At 48.9% G+C, this 15,927-nt stretch overlaps 1 protein-coding gene across 3 annotated transcripts in view; it reads right to left on the reverse strand.

Annotated features, from left to right (window-relative positions):
- Nucleotides 1-648: 648 nt before the first annotated feature.
- Nucleotides 649-15,927, reverse strand: part of CCNJL (cyclin J-like) — a 64,452-nt gene continuing 49,173 nt past the window's right edge. For all 3 annotated transcript variants that reach the window (XM_010855316.1, XM_010855314.1, XM_010855315.1), the window contains exons 4-6: nucleotides 5,867-6,169; nucleotides 4,191-4,350; nucleotides 649-2,734 (exon numbers count right to left, since the gene is read on the reverse strand). In XM_010855316.1, coding sequence (XP_010853618.1) covers nucleotides 2,317-2,734; nucleotides 4,191-4,350; nucleotides 5,867-6,169 — 881 coding nt within the window. In that variant the 3' untranslated portion in view covers nucleotides 649-2,316. The remainder of the gene's footprint in view (nucleotides 2,735-4,190; nucleotides 4,351-5,866; nucleotides 6,170-15,927) is intronic.

Genomic DNA, 15,927 nt, shown 5'->3' on the forward strand with positions numbered 1-15,927 from the left:
TGATAGAGACCTCACTGGAAGGTGTTTCGTGGGTTGATTTTTCAACCACGGCACCGTTGTCGTTTTGGGCCAGGCTGTTTTTCACTGTGGGGACCGTCCTGTGCGCTGCAGGGTGTTTAACAGCATCCTGGATTCTACCTGCTAAATGCCAACCACGCCCCTCTCCCAACTGTGACCACCAAAAATATCTCCAGACGTTGCCAAAATCCCCTGGAGGGCAAAAATGAGCCCTGCTGAGAATCACTGATTAAGGGGTTAGTAGAGAGGAGTGTTCAGATGACAGAACAGATGGCTTTTGGGGAGATGAATTTTGAACCTAGAGGGCATGAGGAAGTGGAACCTTAGCTCTGATCCTAATGCAAGCATTCACAATGTTTGGCCAATTCTCTTAGAATAAATCACTCTCAATTAGCTCTGTTTTTCTGGAGAGCCCTGCCTAATTCGGTGGTGGTGCTGGGCTGACTCTTGCAGCCCAGCCCAGGCCCCAGGGAGGCGTAGCTCCAGCTCAGAGGGCAGGAGCTCATCGTGCAGTCACCCACTTGTCCCCGACAACCTCTGGGTACCAGTGTGGATCCCTGGGGCTGACGAGGAAGAGAGAAGGGAGGGCTAGCGGAGAGAAGGCCAGGAAGAGAACCCAGAGAGGTCACAAACAGGTGATGTATTTATTGCAGGACCACTCTTTCTCTGGGCTGGGCTGGCTGTGAGGCTCTATTTGGGGGAAGACCCTCACAAACGGCCAGACCCAGAAAAGACAAACACAATAACTCGGAATCCAAACCAGTTGCACATAAATAGAAGGAGGCTGGCAAGGAAAAAGAGAAAACAAACGAACGTGCACTTTCCTATGCTAGTGTGACAACGTGACCCCTCCGTGCCGGCGTCCAGGCTCTTCTTTCACTCAGCTTCCGTGCTGAGGCTCCCATCAGCTCCGAAAACCACCTTCGGATCTGACTTCCCGCAGTCTCTCTGCCAGTCTCCTAGACTGGCAACCAAGTCAAGAAAACTAAAATGGGTTCTTCTTTAAGAAACAAACCAAAATACGCTTCCATGGTTCTTTGCACCTCCCGGTCCCGGGGGATGAACAATGTGACCACTGACCCCAAACCAACCAAAAAATAAAATACACTGAGCACAAGCCGTGAGTCAGAATAAAAACATATTGCACATGGTTCCAAGAGTCTTCCTGAGAGCCTTCTCACTGCAGAGACCCAAATACTGGCTTTTGATCCATCCCATTGCTGGCTGTCAGTGGTGTCACAGACCCCACATGCCCCCAAATCCAGCTGGCGTCAGGCGTACATTCCACATTATGATCCTTTGCTCTGAGCCAAATGCAAGGCCAAGGCTGGGTTAAACCTCATGCACTAGAAGCATGCGGTGGAGGGAGGGAGGTGGGGGTTGCTGGTGTTAAATCTTTGTCTACTTTTCAACAGTCTTTTTTCTCTGGGTGGTTATCGAACTTCTACAGATGAACAGAGCATCCAAGATGTGGCATCTTCTGGAACCAAGAGCTTGGAAAGTGGTTCTCCCCAACCATACACTTTTGCAAAAGGGAGCTCTGTGGTTAACCAGGGGTCCATCCCAAGCGGGGTTAAAACCTACAGCCCACGCATGGGACAGGCAGTGTAGCAATCACCAATGTTTTTCTCCTAAGGAATTTTCAAGTATCACAAAATCCCTGATATAGCATGTAAACAAGACATCTTACTGAACAGAAAGCTAGGTCACTTCGGGAAGCAGCAACACGTGAAACATCTAAAAGGCTGGAGAAGGTTTTAGGCTCCACAATAAATCAAGACAGCTGCTCACTGTGTCTCGGGAGGCAGACACACACCCAGGCCCCTGCGGATGGAGCCAGATGGCACCTACTGGGGTTCCTGAGAGCACGTCAGGCTACGCCCTTTCCAATGGTGTAGCTGCCATCAGCAAAGAATAAAGGTGTCTTCGATGCTAAAACATGGAGGTGCTCGTGGACTGTAGGTCTGCATCCAGTCTGCAGCCTCCTGGCCTCTTCCCAAGTCTTCCTCAACCCGCTGGGCCCCTCTCCAGAGGGTGGCCACCGAGCCACCCTCCTGCACCCTAGCCACAAGTGGAAGACATTTTTCTAGAGGAATGCTCTCGGGTGAGGTATGTCATTGCCTGTTTTGCTCTGGGTCAGTTTTATTTAAAAAGACCACAGACCCGCTCTGTTCAAGGGCCCTGAGGCTCTCTGTGGGGATGGCCCCTCCCAGGTGTCTCGCTGGGCTAGGCTCCCCTGGTCAGCATCTTCTTCCTCTGCCCGGGTCTCCAAGGCCTCCCTGTGTGGCTAAAGGTGCCCTATCTATCAAAACAGCCTGCGGGGAATGCATGACCCCCACTGAAGTAACTGCTCCCATAGGTGGCGGCGAGGCAGTGCCTGGGCTCGGTTGCAATCGCCATCTGCATGCTGAAGGACGCGGGCAGCGGCACAGGACACACGTCCAGGGGCTGGAGGGTGGGGTACAGGGCGTGGAGGGATGAGCTGGTGCCCCCTGAGAGCAGGGTCCCCGAGCGGTGGTGGGCTTGCAGCGAGTCCCGATAGGCCAAGCACAGGCCCTGCACGGGGTTCTGGAATTGGGCCAGCGCCGTCGCTGACGGCTGGCTGAGGCCCGGGTAGGCGGGTGGCTGGAACAGCACCTGGGTGGGTGAGCCGGGCACCATTGCCAAGGCCTGGCTCTTGACAGCAACGGCATCCTTGAGGACGTTGTCATAAGCTCTGAAAGGAAAGGACTGGGTGAGACTTGGGAGGCCAGAGGCCGCAGTGCCAGTCACCTGCCTTGCTGAGTGGGATGTGACCCATGTGCTGCTGGCCTCTCCTGGCTTGTGCTCACTGCCTCAGCTGATCTCCGACTAAACCCAGGCTCCAGATCTCAGTTTGGATCTGCTTCCCACAAAAGCCCGGCAACCCTCAAGACTAACCTAGCTGTTCATGCAGACCCTCTGCACTGCCCCCACTTGGCGGTCAACACTGCAGACGGTAAGTTTCAGGTCACTACGTGTCCCTATGTGTCCCCTACTGTGGAGTTTAAGCTTCGAGAGGGAGGGCCCGTCTGCTTTTGCTCATCACTGCATCCCCACACAGGGCATAGGAACTGCCCCCTGGTGCTTAGGTGAGCATCCCTTCTGCCTTCAAGACACTTTTGGTCAGCTCCATCCTTGGCTGAGACGGAGTTATGAGACTTAGCAGATTTCAAACAGGGTGCCCCCAGGGGCCTAACTGTCTCCATCTGAAAAGCAGGATGGAACAGGTTTTTTTCCATCTCAAAAAAAAAAAAAGCTTCCCATAATAAATTTGTTTTGGGAAAACAATTAGAGGCTTTGCTAAGAAAGAAACAAGTGAAGCTGTAGCAGGTCTCAGCAGGGGGCTACCCCAGAGCCTTGTGGAAGAGGCAGGGCTGGTGGCTAAGTATCTGGGACACTTGTCCTCATTCAGGTCAGACCATATTCTCCAGCTTTCAAAAGGCAGAGATTTTAAAATCAGGGCTAGGGAGCATGACTGATTTCAGAGGATTGAGACAAAGGCAGCTGTACCAGGAGGGTGAGAGATGGCTCTTCAGAGGCGTGGTCCCGAAGTGAGTGGGACCAGCACGCAGGAGATGCTGCCAGCCGCTGGATGCAAGAGAGACCAAGTGCAGCCAGGTGAGAGCTTTCTGTCCTCTCTGTCCTCCTCCCTGCAGTCACTACTCTTTGGCCTCCAATATCAGTTTTAGGGTGCTGTGTCTTTAAGCATCCTCTCTGAAACACTGAACATTTCCTCCATAAGATTCCTAGGCTATGGTCTCTTAAGTGAAGCCACTCTGGGCTGAGCAGGCTAAGAGTTCACTTTGTGACCACGTCTGAGAAAAGCAGCTCATAATGAGGGTCTCTCCATGTGATCACCCAAGAAGACTGACTGATACACTGGGTCAAAGAGCCCAGACACTCAGAAAAATGTGCAGTGAGCCCCTCTTCTCCTGCACTCTTGACCTGACAATTGCAAACCCAAAGCTACCCAAAACAGGAAGGACCAACTCCCCAAATCTGAATTCTATCAGGAGTCACGGTGGTTCACTTTCTGTGAGCCACCAGGACACCATAAGCCTCAAACTGCGGGAAATCACCTGAGGTGGGCCTTATGAGCAAGTGGAACTTGGCTATTTCAGAAACACGAAAAGATCAGGAGAGGAGCTTACACCAGCAGGATTTCGATGCACGTGCTGAGATGTTCCAGGGAGTAGTTTGAGATCCTCTGCAGGTCTCTGGTCCAATAGGGAGAAAGCTGAAGGCAAATCCTAGAGGCCCCAACGCAGGCTGCGGCCACCACGGAAGGCTGGAATTTATAGAAAATGTGATCTGAAAGAGAATCAGAGAGAGAGAGTCACCATCAGAAGCCTGGCCTTGGAGCTCTGCCTTGTGCTCCCCGGGAACCAGGAGACAAATGATTAGGTCCAAGGTTGTTCACCATACACGCAGCGCAGAGGGTCTACATGAAAAATTAAAATAGCATGAATTTTCATTCTTAAAACACCTCAGCTCTCGGTCTGGGATTTCTGATGTCAGCCTAGAGCAGCGATTGTCAAAATACATCCCTGGCTTCCAGGGGCTGCAAGGGACTTGCTGATGCTACAAGGAGAAACACTAAACATCTGTCCTTCCTTTGAAAGACAGTGGTGAACACACACCATTTCTAAGACTTCTGTTTGGGGTGCTGACTAAAGGCTATTTAGTAACGAAGCCTGGCCCACAGCAGGAACTCACTGAAAATCTGCTGAAGAATGAACCAACAAATGAATGTCTATAAGAATTTGATATTCATAAATTTACTGGATAATCTTCTCCTCACCCCATCCCAGATTTATTGACAAACAACTGACAAATACTATATATTTATGATGTACAGTGTGATGTTTTGGTACAAGTAAACACTGAAATAATATGAGAACTCTTAATGTCCTACTAAGATATCTGGCAACCTGGCAAAGCTGGTACTAATATGTACAAAGGCAAACTGCTCAAATTCCCACAATTCTCAGGAAGAACAGCTGGTTATCCGCACATTACTTTGCTGTCTTAAACTGTTCATGACTTTCAATGATTTCAACATTTGCCTCTTAAAGTATGAATTAGGCAGGGTGGTACGGTTATAAGCACAGTCAAGAGTCAGACTCCCCAGCTTCAAATCCTAGCAATAACCTTAGGATAAGTTACTTCACATCTTGAGTATCAATTAAGGAAACTGATTTGTAAAATGAGAGCAGCATAAATGATCTTCATGTGAAGTTGCTGTGAGGTTCAAATGAAACAAGACATGCAGAGCACTGCCTGGTGTACAGTAAGTGTTCACTTACTGCTTAATATCACAATTGTTGATATTGTTACTCATAACCCTTTTGGCCTGGAGTGGGTTATAAGGTGGTTAAATCAACAGTATTTCTGACCTAGTGTTGTACCTAACACCTAGATCTTAATACCCAGATCTTAAGACACTTTAAGCAAAAGTCTCCAAATAGTAAAAGTGTATTGCTAAAGCAGATGGAAACAAAACCCTCTCTCCCATCCTACCTGTACGATACTCTTTCAGAATGACCTACCTGTGACTCTGGGCTACTTAGATCATTGGCAGTGTTCCAAGTGAGTTAAAAACTACCAGATAGGTGATCGGTAAATAGACAGACTACAGGCTGCCTGCATACAAGCTACTCCTCCTTTACACATTATTGCTAACTCACCCCGTCTCTGCTTACCCCTGCAAATCTTTCTCTGCCTATCCCTGCAAAGTGGGGTGATCTGGTGATGTGGGTGCACTGGCCCCTGACCCTGGCCCCCATGTGGGCGGGGAAGGGTGGACAGGCCTTGACATTGGCCCCACCTTGCAGGGTGACCTCTAGGAAGTAGTGGGCATACTCCTTGAGGCACTCTTTGGTCTTGCGGGGGCAGGTGGTGGGCCAGCTGTGGCAGTGGTGGTCCTTCTGGCTGACGGAGGCTAAGAGGTAGTAGTCGAGGAAGTGGGCGGGCGTAGGCAGGCAGAGGTTCCAGCCAAAGGCCTCTAGCAGCAGCAGCTCTGTACTCAGCAGCTCCTTCCTGGTGAGGGAGAAGTTTTGGCTGCTCAGGATCCTGGTGCTGTTTATCTGCTCCAGCTTGGGGACGTGGTCTTCCCGATCCTCGAACTTACCTAAGGGAGAAGCAGAGATTACGTGAGACAGCACTTGCTGGAAAGGCCCTCTGTATAGTACCCAGATGGTGCTGGCAAGGAGAGAGTAAGCCCAAAGACACATATTACAGATCTGTCACATTTGACCTCAAATCCCCACACCATCACTTCCAGCTGTGTGATCATGGACACACGTCTCATCCTCTCTGTGCCTCAGTTCTCTCCTATGTAAAATGGAACTTATACCTCCTAAAGCTTTTGTTAGATTCAATGAGATAACACACACCAATGTACAGACCAGCTCGTGGATCACAGAAGATGTTCAACAGCAGTTAGCAATAGCAGCAAGGGCCTGGGCCCTCCTGTCTGGTCTGTACTAACTCAACATCAGGACTGGTCAGGGGGCCATAGCCACGGTGACCTTGTAAATCTGGCCTGTCCCTGCAGATATGGAAGAGCTCTTCAGTGGCTCCCCAGTATCTTCAATATTGAGCTTTAACTCTGTCAAGGTTTCTGAGTTTGGATTCCCTTAAAACAGTTTTCTTGGGAGGTGAGCCCAGGGAAGATCTATAAGTAGTAAAAGACAGAAAAGGGATGAAAGCCAAAGGGGCATTTTATCTCGAAGAGGTATCTAAACCCCATGTTCACTGCAGCATGATTCACAAGAGCCAAGAAAGCCTAAGTGTCCACTGACAGATAATGAATAAAGAAAATAGTTATTTATACACAATGGGTCCCATCATTTCATGGCAAATAGAAGGGGGAAAAGTAGAAACAGTGACAGACTTTATTTTCTTGGGCTCCAAAATTACTATGAATGGTGACTGCAGCCATGAATTTAAAAGATACTTGCTCCCTCGAAGGAAAGCTATGATAAACCTAAACAGCATATTGAAAAGGAGAGACATCACTTTGCCCACAAAGGTCTGTATAGTCAAAGCTATGATTTTTCCAGCAGTCATGTACGGATGTGAGAATTGGGTCATAAAGAAGGCTGAGTGCCAAAGAATTGATGCTTTCAAACTGTTGTGCTGGAGAAGACACTTGAGAGTCCCTTGGACTTCAAGGAGATCAAACCAGTCAATCCTAAGAGAAATCAACCCTGAGTATTCACTGGAAGGACTGATGCTGAAGCTGAAACTCCAATATTTGGCTGTCTGATGTGAAGAGCTGACTCACTGGAAAAGACCCTGATGCCAAGAAAGACTGAAGGCAGGAAAAGAGAGGGGAACAGAGGATGGTTGGATGGCATCATCAACTCAATGGACATGAGTTTGAGCAAGCTCTGGGAGATGGTGAAGGACAGGGCAGCCTGGCGTGCTGCAGTCCATGGGGTCGCAAAGAGTCGGACACGACTGAGCAACTGAACGATAACATATTTGTTGTTGTCATGTCTGACTCTTTTCGACCCCACGGACTGCAGCAGGCCAGGCTGCCCTGTCCTTCACTATTTCCTGGAGCTTAAAGGGATATTGTTCAGCCATGAAAAGGAGAAAATCCTGCCATTTGGGACAACATGGATGGACCTTATGAATTATGATTATGAATGTTAACTAATTGTGATTTCACAATATAAGCATGCATCAAACCAGTATGTTGTACATCTTAGATCAATACATTATGCCAAATGCATCTCAGTGAAACTGGAAAACATGGTGTCATGTAACTTCCAAGACAATGCTTTAAGAGGCCTTACAACTTTTTAAAAAATTATTATTTTATTTTGGCTGTGTTGAGTCTTAGTTGTGGCACACGAGGTCTTCATTGTACCACGGCAGACCTTTCATTGCAGCACGTGGACTCTCTAGCTGTTGCTTGCAGTCTTAGTTACTCCAAAGTATGTGGGATCTTAGTTCCCCAACCAGGGATCGAACCCACATCCCCTGCATTGCAAAGTGGATTCTTAACCACTTGACTACCAGGAATGTCGAGAGAGGCCTTACAGATTCAACTTGGCCCTACCTGGACTGTCATTCCCAGACCTCCATGTAAGGAAGCACATTTAGCCTCCTGGAGTCAAAGAAGCCACAAGGATGAGAATAGACGTGCCCAGGCAACATCCAGCACTGCGTCTCAAAAATGTGAATGAGGCCACTCTCGACCTTCCAGGCCAGTGGATCCTCCAGCAACTGTATGAATGAGCCAAAGTGAAACCAACACAGAACCACTGTGCAGTGCACATTGCTGTTGTTTTAAATCACTAAGTTTTGGGGTTGTTTTGCAGGAACAGATAACTGGAATACACTCATATCAGTGCACAGTGACAAAAAGATGTGAAACCCCACAGACAGATCTGTCACATAGCTCTGAAAGTACTCAAGAAACAATGACTACAGGGACTTCCCTGGTGGTCCAGTGGTTAAGAATCTGCCTGCCAGTGCAGAGGACATGGGTTTGATCCCTGGTCTAGAAACTAAGATGCTCAGAGGCCACTAAGCCCATACACCACAATACTGAAGCCTAACCACCCTAGAGCCCATGCTTTGCAACAAGAGAAGCCACCACAGTGAGAAGCCCTCGCATCACAACTAGAGAAAGCTCTCATGCAGCGATGAAGACCCAGCGCAGTCATAAATAAAATTAAATAATTAAAAAAAATTTTTAAAAAAGAATAACCGAGTCCAGAGATAAACAGGCTCCAGGTTAGACATTTACAACTAGCTTCCTATTTGCATTTCTTGGGGCAGGAAGAAGTAGGCTTCAGACTGGACACTTCTAACCAGTCTCCTGTTTGCATTTCCTGAGATAAGAGATAGGTGGGCTCCAGTTAAGGCATTTACAATCAGCCTCCTATTTGCCCTCCAAAATGGAAGTAACAACAGAAACAGGGTAAGCAGCCAGTCTTTGCCTCTCGTAAACACCTTAAGGTAATAGTTATGGCAACAGTCAAGGTAATAGTCATGGCAAGGACAATGAGGGGCAAAACCCTGCTGGAGTAAAGGATTAAGGAATTTCTGCTCCCCACTTTTTTGGATAGAGACACTACACATGCACAGAAAGGCTTCTTGTGGGCCAGAAGTCAGGGCATAATGCTGGACCATAAGGAGTCTTGATCCTCCCAGAAGACTTCACTTCAAAATCTACCTTGGTTGAGGGTCCCAGGGTAGGTCAGATGTGGAAAAAGAACCAGACAATTGGCTAAAGGTAAACAAAGACCTGTAAGAACTGACCTGTACAAATGACTTAACCACCTCTGTACTACATTTCTCCTCACTAAGGGGGGCATCCACAACCTTTCTCTTCCAGCGTGCATCTCTGCCTTGCTTCTGTCTTAACAAACTGCTTCTCTGTGTGTTCTCCCACCTGTTATGTGGTTTCTAATGATAAACTCTGTACCTACATTTACAGTTCTTGTCTCCATGATAAATGCATTTTTCACTGGGGGCAAAGATCCACAGAAAAATAGCTTCTAGCCTGTAACCCTGGTTGGTCTGGTGGCTGGGATTCCTGGTTTTCATCCAGGATACCTCTCACCTCACGCCACTGCTCACTGCTGCCTCACTGAGATCATGATTACATACTGGAAGATCCTGGAAATAAACTGCATGAAATACATCCAAATGGAGCTAGATACAAACAAAAATAAAACACAAACCTCGGGTTATCCTGCTCAGGGTCAAGGGAATGGAGGATTTCCATAGTAATGCCGCTGGGCAGTCATCCACGGGGAAGCCCCACAGGCAGCCTGCGCTGGAGGCAGCCTGCGCTGGAGGCAGCTCTACCGGAGAAACTGCTGGGGACTCCTAGCCTTCACACCAATGCTCAGGGAAACCACTCACACCCGACTGTGGCCTTGGCCACTGAAGTTTTCTGAAGGCACTGTGCCCTCCTTGCCAACGAGCCTTGGTTAGCGCAGCTCCCTCTGCCCCAAGCACCCTTTCCCAGCGTCCTGTCATTTCACCAAGCTCAGCCTGTCCTCCACCTCAAAGCACGCCCCTTCGGAAGCCTTCCCTGACCACAGTCCCCCACGTGCTGCTGACACCCACATCGGATGGTGCACCCCAAGGCCTGACCTCGGTCCCATTACGTTGGCCTCCAAGTCCAACCTTGCTGTGTGCAGGACAGCTGCTGGAGCAGGTGTTGGAAAAGGCAATGGGCGACCCAGTTGAGCTGGGAGCACACATCTGTTCCGACAGCGGGAACAGCCAACAAAGCGTCCACACACCTGTGCACAACTGCCAGCGCCCTGTGACCCAGTTCTCAGCCGACGCTCTCGCTCGCCGAGAGATAAGGAAGTAATCACTTCAGGCAGGCGGCCCTGCAGCAGAGACAACACATTTCCTCACCAAGGCCTCAGAAGACGTCACTGAAAAATGAAACACCGACTCTGGGGGGCCTGCATCTTTCTTCTCAGGGAGCCAGGCAACAGCCAGCCCACCGGATGGGCAGAGATGATGACATGCACTTCCGGTCTTCGCCTTGGAGGAGGGAAGGAGATGATAATGACCAGTGCAACCCAGACTCATCTCCTTCCCAGCCTGCCAGGCACGGCCCTGCCTCCAGAGCACATACCTTCCCTTGTACCAGGGCAACTCGGGCAGGAAAAGGTGAGGACAGTGCTGCCCCTTCCCCAGGTGGAAGAGGCCTTTGTATGATGAAATCCTGGGAGGGGGTGCTGCCTGGGGATCAGGGCTTGCCACCTTCTGCAGCCTCGGGGCTCCACGCCCTCCCCAAACACTGGATCCAACCACACCTGAAACGTGACCCCTCCTCCAGCGGGGTGTGCTCATGCCCTCACCCACCTTATCATGTGTCCTCCAGAGCTTTGATCAGAGGCCACTCGGTGACATCAAGGCACTTCTCACACTAAAGATTTTTTAATTTCAAATATTACTGTCAGTGGCTAGCACCTGGCCATTAATAGGTCACTAACAAGTATGAGAGCTTCCCTGGTGGCTCAGTGGTAAAGAATCCACCTGTCCGTGCAGGTGACGTATGTTCAATCCCTGGGTTGGGAAGATCCCCTGGAGAAGAAAATGGCAACCCACTCCAGTATTCTTGCCTGGAGAATCCCATGGACAGAGAAGCCTGGAAGGCTACAATCCATGGGGTTGCAAAAGAGTCAGACACGACTTAGCAACCAAACCATCAACAAGTGTGAGCCCCAGAAGAACAGGAACCACATCCCACACGTTCTCAGCTGTGCCCGAGGTCCCAGCACAGTCCCCAGCACACAGTAGATGTCCCATGCCTATTTGTGGAGAGAATGAATGGTTCTCTCTGGATAGTTGAACTGTGTTTGTTGCTTCAGTCATACCCAACTCTTTGTGACCCTAAGGGCTGTAGCCCGCCAGGCTCCTCTGTCCATGGGATTCTCCAGGCAAGAATATTTAAGTGGGTTGCCGTGCCCTCCTCCAGGAGATCCACCCCCGCCCCCGCCCCACCCAGGGATCGAACCCACATCTCCAGTGTCTCCTGCACTGTAGGCACATTCTTTACTGTCTGAGCCACCAGCGAAGCCCTACTTGAATTGCAGACCGTTTCAATTGTTCTCTGATGCTCTCTGATTATCTGTACTCCCTAATTTTTTTCTCCAATGATTCGCATATTCTTTTGGCAACTTAAGAAAAAAAATTTTTTTTTGTCAACTTATTAAGGTTTCCCTGAACCTTGGGCTCACTTGAGTCAATGCTGTTTGTAGGCACTCAATAGCTAGAGCTCTTTTCTTCCCAGAATGGAAGGTGAAGGTGAAGGTCACAGCTCTGGCAGAAATATCAATCATGCTGGTAGTGGCACTGAGACCCTTCCATGGCTCTGCTGGCAGTCAGCAATCTATCCCAACAGGCTGCTGCTGCTGCTAAGTCATTTCAGTCATGTCCGACTCTGTGCGACCCCATGGACTGCAGCCTACCAGGCTCCTCTGTCCATGGGATTTTCCAGGCGAGAGTACTGGAGTGGGTTGCCATTGCCTTCTCCTTCTATAGATGAGGCTGAGGTTATTCAATGAAGCTGGGAAGCAGCGTATCATATTTGAGAACCACAAGCCTCAACATCACCTAGGAACCTGTTAGAGATGTGAATCCTTCAGCCCCACTCCAGACCTGCTGTATGAGACTCAAGGTGGGGCCTGGAAATCTGCATCCTAGCAAGCCCTCCAGGTGGTTCTTCGGCACACTCAAGTTTGAGAACCCCTGCTCTGGCACACTGTACTTCCTGCAGTTCTGTGGAAGTAGAAGAATCTCTCATCCAACCCATCCCTTTAGATTAGTTCAACGTCGTACTCTGTGAAGCCTTGTCAAACTCCTCAGTCAGCAGACTGGGTTCCTAAAGCACCTTATCTTGCTCCTATCAGAGCCTTTGCCACACTGACTTTAATTGTCTCTGATGCTGGGCTACCTAAGGCAAGGAAGGGCATCTTATTCATCTCTGTATCTTCAGCACTGGAATATAGTAGGCACTCAAAAACCGCTCCTAGAATGAACACATGAGTGAATAATTGATGCCACAGTGCAGAGTGGAGGAGGGGGTGGAGGGATGAAGGGGTGAAGAGGAGGAGGGTGCAGAATGACCTCCCAGGGCCTTTCCGGCAATTTGTTCACCCTGGAGTTGACTGAACCCCAATTAACTTTTTTTTTTTTGGCCTCACCCTGCAGCATGTGGGATCTTAGTTCTCCTACCAAGGATCAAACCTGCGTCCTCTGCATTAGAAGTACAGAGTCTTAAGCAATGAACCACCAGGGAAGTCCCAAGGCCCAGTTTACTTTGACCACCCTTCCCTGGCACTGGCCTCTGAGGGCACATATCCCAACAGGCAGATGTACTCAATCAGATTAGTTCCTCCCTGCCCTTGTTGCCAGAGAAGGCAATGGCACCCCACTCCAGTACTACTGCTTGGAAAATCCCATGGATGGAGGAGCCTGGTAGGCTGCAGTCCATGGGGTCGCTAGAGTCGGACACGACTGAGAGACTTCACTTTCACTTTTCACTTTCATGCATGGGAGAAGGAAATGGCAACCCACTCCAGTGTTCTTGCCTGGAGAATCCCAGGGATGGAGGAGCCTGGTGGGCTTCCGTCTATGGGGTTGCACAGAGTCAGACACGACTGAAGCAACTTAGCAGCAGCAGCAGCAGCAGCCTTTGTTGCTTTCAAACTTTTCAGAGTTGTGCCTTTCCCACAGCTACCAGGACCCAAAGAATCACCCTGAAATGGAAGGGCCAACGATTACTGAGGAATCTGATTCTCCAGCTCCCTCTGCTCCCCACACAGGGGAAGCTTCCTGGGGACTCACTGCACTGCAGGCCAGAGCAGGGCAGAGCTGGGTCTGAATCCTCAAGTTGACTCTGGACCTAAAAGCACTGAAATCTACAAGCTGTTCATTTCCTCTCTAGGAATATGCCCCACGTGGAGAAAGCATGGCTGTGCAGTATGCAAAGTTCTCTAAGACATACCCAGCACAGAGAAATGGTTGGAGCCCCATGCTGGGCTGGGCACTGGGCTTTGTGCTGGACACACGCTGGATGCCCCAGGTAGGTTCTGTTCAGAGCCCCAGAGACTCAGAGGAAAAGGTTCTGCAAGCACTCAAGTCCACACCTAGCAGCGACCTCACAGCCCACGCTCTTAGAACAACACATTTCATAGCCAGCAAAGATTTTATGAGTTTCCTGACACTGCATATGCCCAGCATCCTTCTTCTCAGGTCTGGGAGCCAGGCAGCCCTTTGTCCCCAGCCTGCCAGCACCAAGCACCACCACACAGATAATTGCTCCCGATTGACAAAGGGCATAGACAACAAATGCCAGGAGTCTTCAGGCAGGTCCCTGGAGGAGTGGGGGACAGAAGACTGAGTCTTTCCAAGTCAGGCAAGAGCCACAATTTGCCTCCAACTTGTTTGATGTACTTTTTATTAGGAAAATTTTCAAATCCACAGGAGAGATGAAAGAACAGAACAATGAACCCAGATGACCCCTCCCCAGAGTCACCAATTGCTGACACAGAGCCACAAAATTGCTGTGTGTGTGTGTATGTATGTAGTATATGAATATTGGTTTTGCTGGACTATTTTAATTAAGTTGCAGACATGACATGCCACCCCTCGTTACTTTAGCGTCCATCCCTGAGGTCATTTTCCTATATTATAATGCCATTAACAATTCTAAGAACATCAACATTAATGCAGTAACATTTTTCTAACATTCAATCCATATCTGGCTTTCCCCAAGGGTCCTGAAAATGCCTTTGTTTTTTGGATCCAGATCCAACAAGGCTACACATGGTGTCTATTACATCTCTTTGGTCCCACTCTTTGTTTTTCATGACACCGACTCTGGATAAATCTGGGCCAGTTGTCTGGTACAGTGTCCCATATCCTGGACTTCCCTGATTGTTTCCTCATGATCAACAAGACTATAGAGGCGATGCTTTGTTCCTACTGGGTCTCCTTAGGAATTATACAAGGTCAGTCTGTCCCAGCAATAGTGATGCTACGTTTGATCACTTGGTTAAGGAGCTGAAACCAGATCTCTCTATTTTAAAGGTACCATTCTCCTGTGAAATTAATAAGTCATCTGTCAGGTGATACCTCAAGATGAAGTGAACACCCTGTTTCTCAACAACCTTTAACTCAATGGTTTGGCATCCATGGATGATTCTTTCCTAAAAAAACTGTTATACTGGGGTTGAAAAAAAAGAATTTCATCTGCATTTCATCTACATTTCATCTACCATTTCATCCACACTTTTCTTTTCACACTGTTCCAAATTTGAACAGTGGGAGCACTATCAAGATACTAAGGTTAAAAAAAAAAAAATCCTAAACTTCCCTGGTGGCTCAGAGGTAAATAATCCACGACATGGGTTCAATCCCTGGACGGGCAAGATCCCACATGCCGAAGAGCAACTAAGCCCACGTGCCACAACTACTGAGCCTGTGCTCTAGAGCCGGAGAGCCACAACAACGAAGTCCACGCACCCTAGAGCCGCTGCTCCACAACAAGAGAAGGTACCACAATGAGAAGCCCGTGTACCGCAGCTGAAGGGTAGCCCCCTACTTGCCGAAACTACAGAAAAGCCCTCGAGACAAGGAAGACCCCGCACAGCCAAAAATAAATAAATGAAATTATAAAAAGAAATCCTAAGCCTATCAAAGCACTCGCCCTGAATCTGGGAGGCCAGTCGCGTGCACATGAGCCCAGTGTTGGTGGTGACGGTGAAACATGCAAACAACACCTTTGAGGATGCTCTGCGCATCAGCTGGCTGACTGCTCCCACACTCCCGGGGGCTGGTTCAAAGAGAGCCTGAGCCACTCTTGGAAGGTCACAGTTAGTAGACTGGTGACATGTGTCCACCAAGAGGCCTAAACCACAGTCTCCACCACAGTGGCCAGACACTGCCAAGCCAGCAAGCCTTGGATGGGATACCCACACAATAGCTTTTCCTTTTTTAAAAAAATGGTATTTTTAAAAATTGTAGTAAAATGCACATAACATAAAATGTACCACTTTAACCCTTTTAATTGTACTGATCAGCGGCATTAAGTACATTCACACTACTGTGTAACCAATCTCCAGAACTCTTTTCATTTTGCAAAAATGGAAACTCTGTACCCACTTAACAACTCTCTGTTCCCCTCTCCCAGGCCCTGATAACTGCCTTTCTACTTTTTGTCTCTCGGAACTGACTAAAGATTAGCTCTTTCTTATTCTACCTACTGTCCTGACAATCAAGCCTTCAGTTCAGTTAAGTTCAGTCGCTCAGTCGTGTCCAACTCTTTGCGACCCCATGAATCGCAGCACGCCAGGCCTCCCTGTCCATCACCATCTCCCAGAATTCACTCAAACT

This window comes from Bison bison, unplaced genomic scaffold, assembly GCF_000754665.1.
Source record: "Bison bison bison isolate TAMUID 2011002044 unplaced genomic scaffold, Bison_UMD1.0 scf7180017864363, whole genome shotgun sequence".
NCBI classification, from domain to species: Eukaryota; Metazoa; Chordata; class Mammalia; order Artiodactyla; family Bovidae; genus Bison; species Bison bison.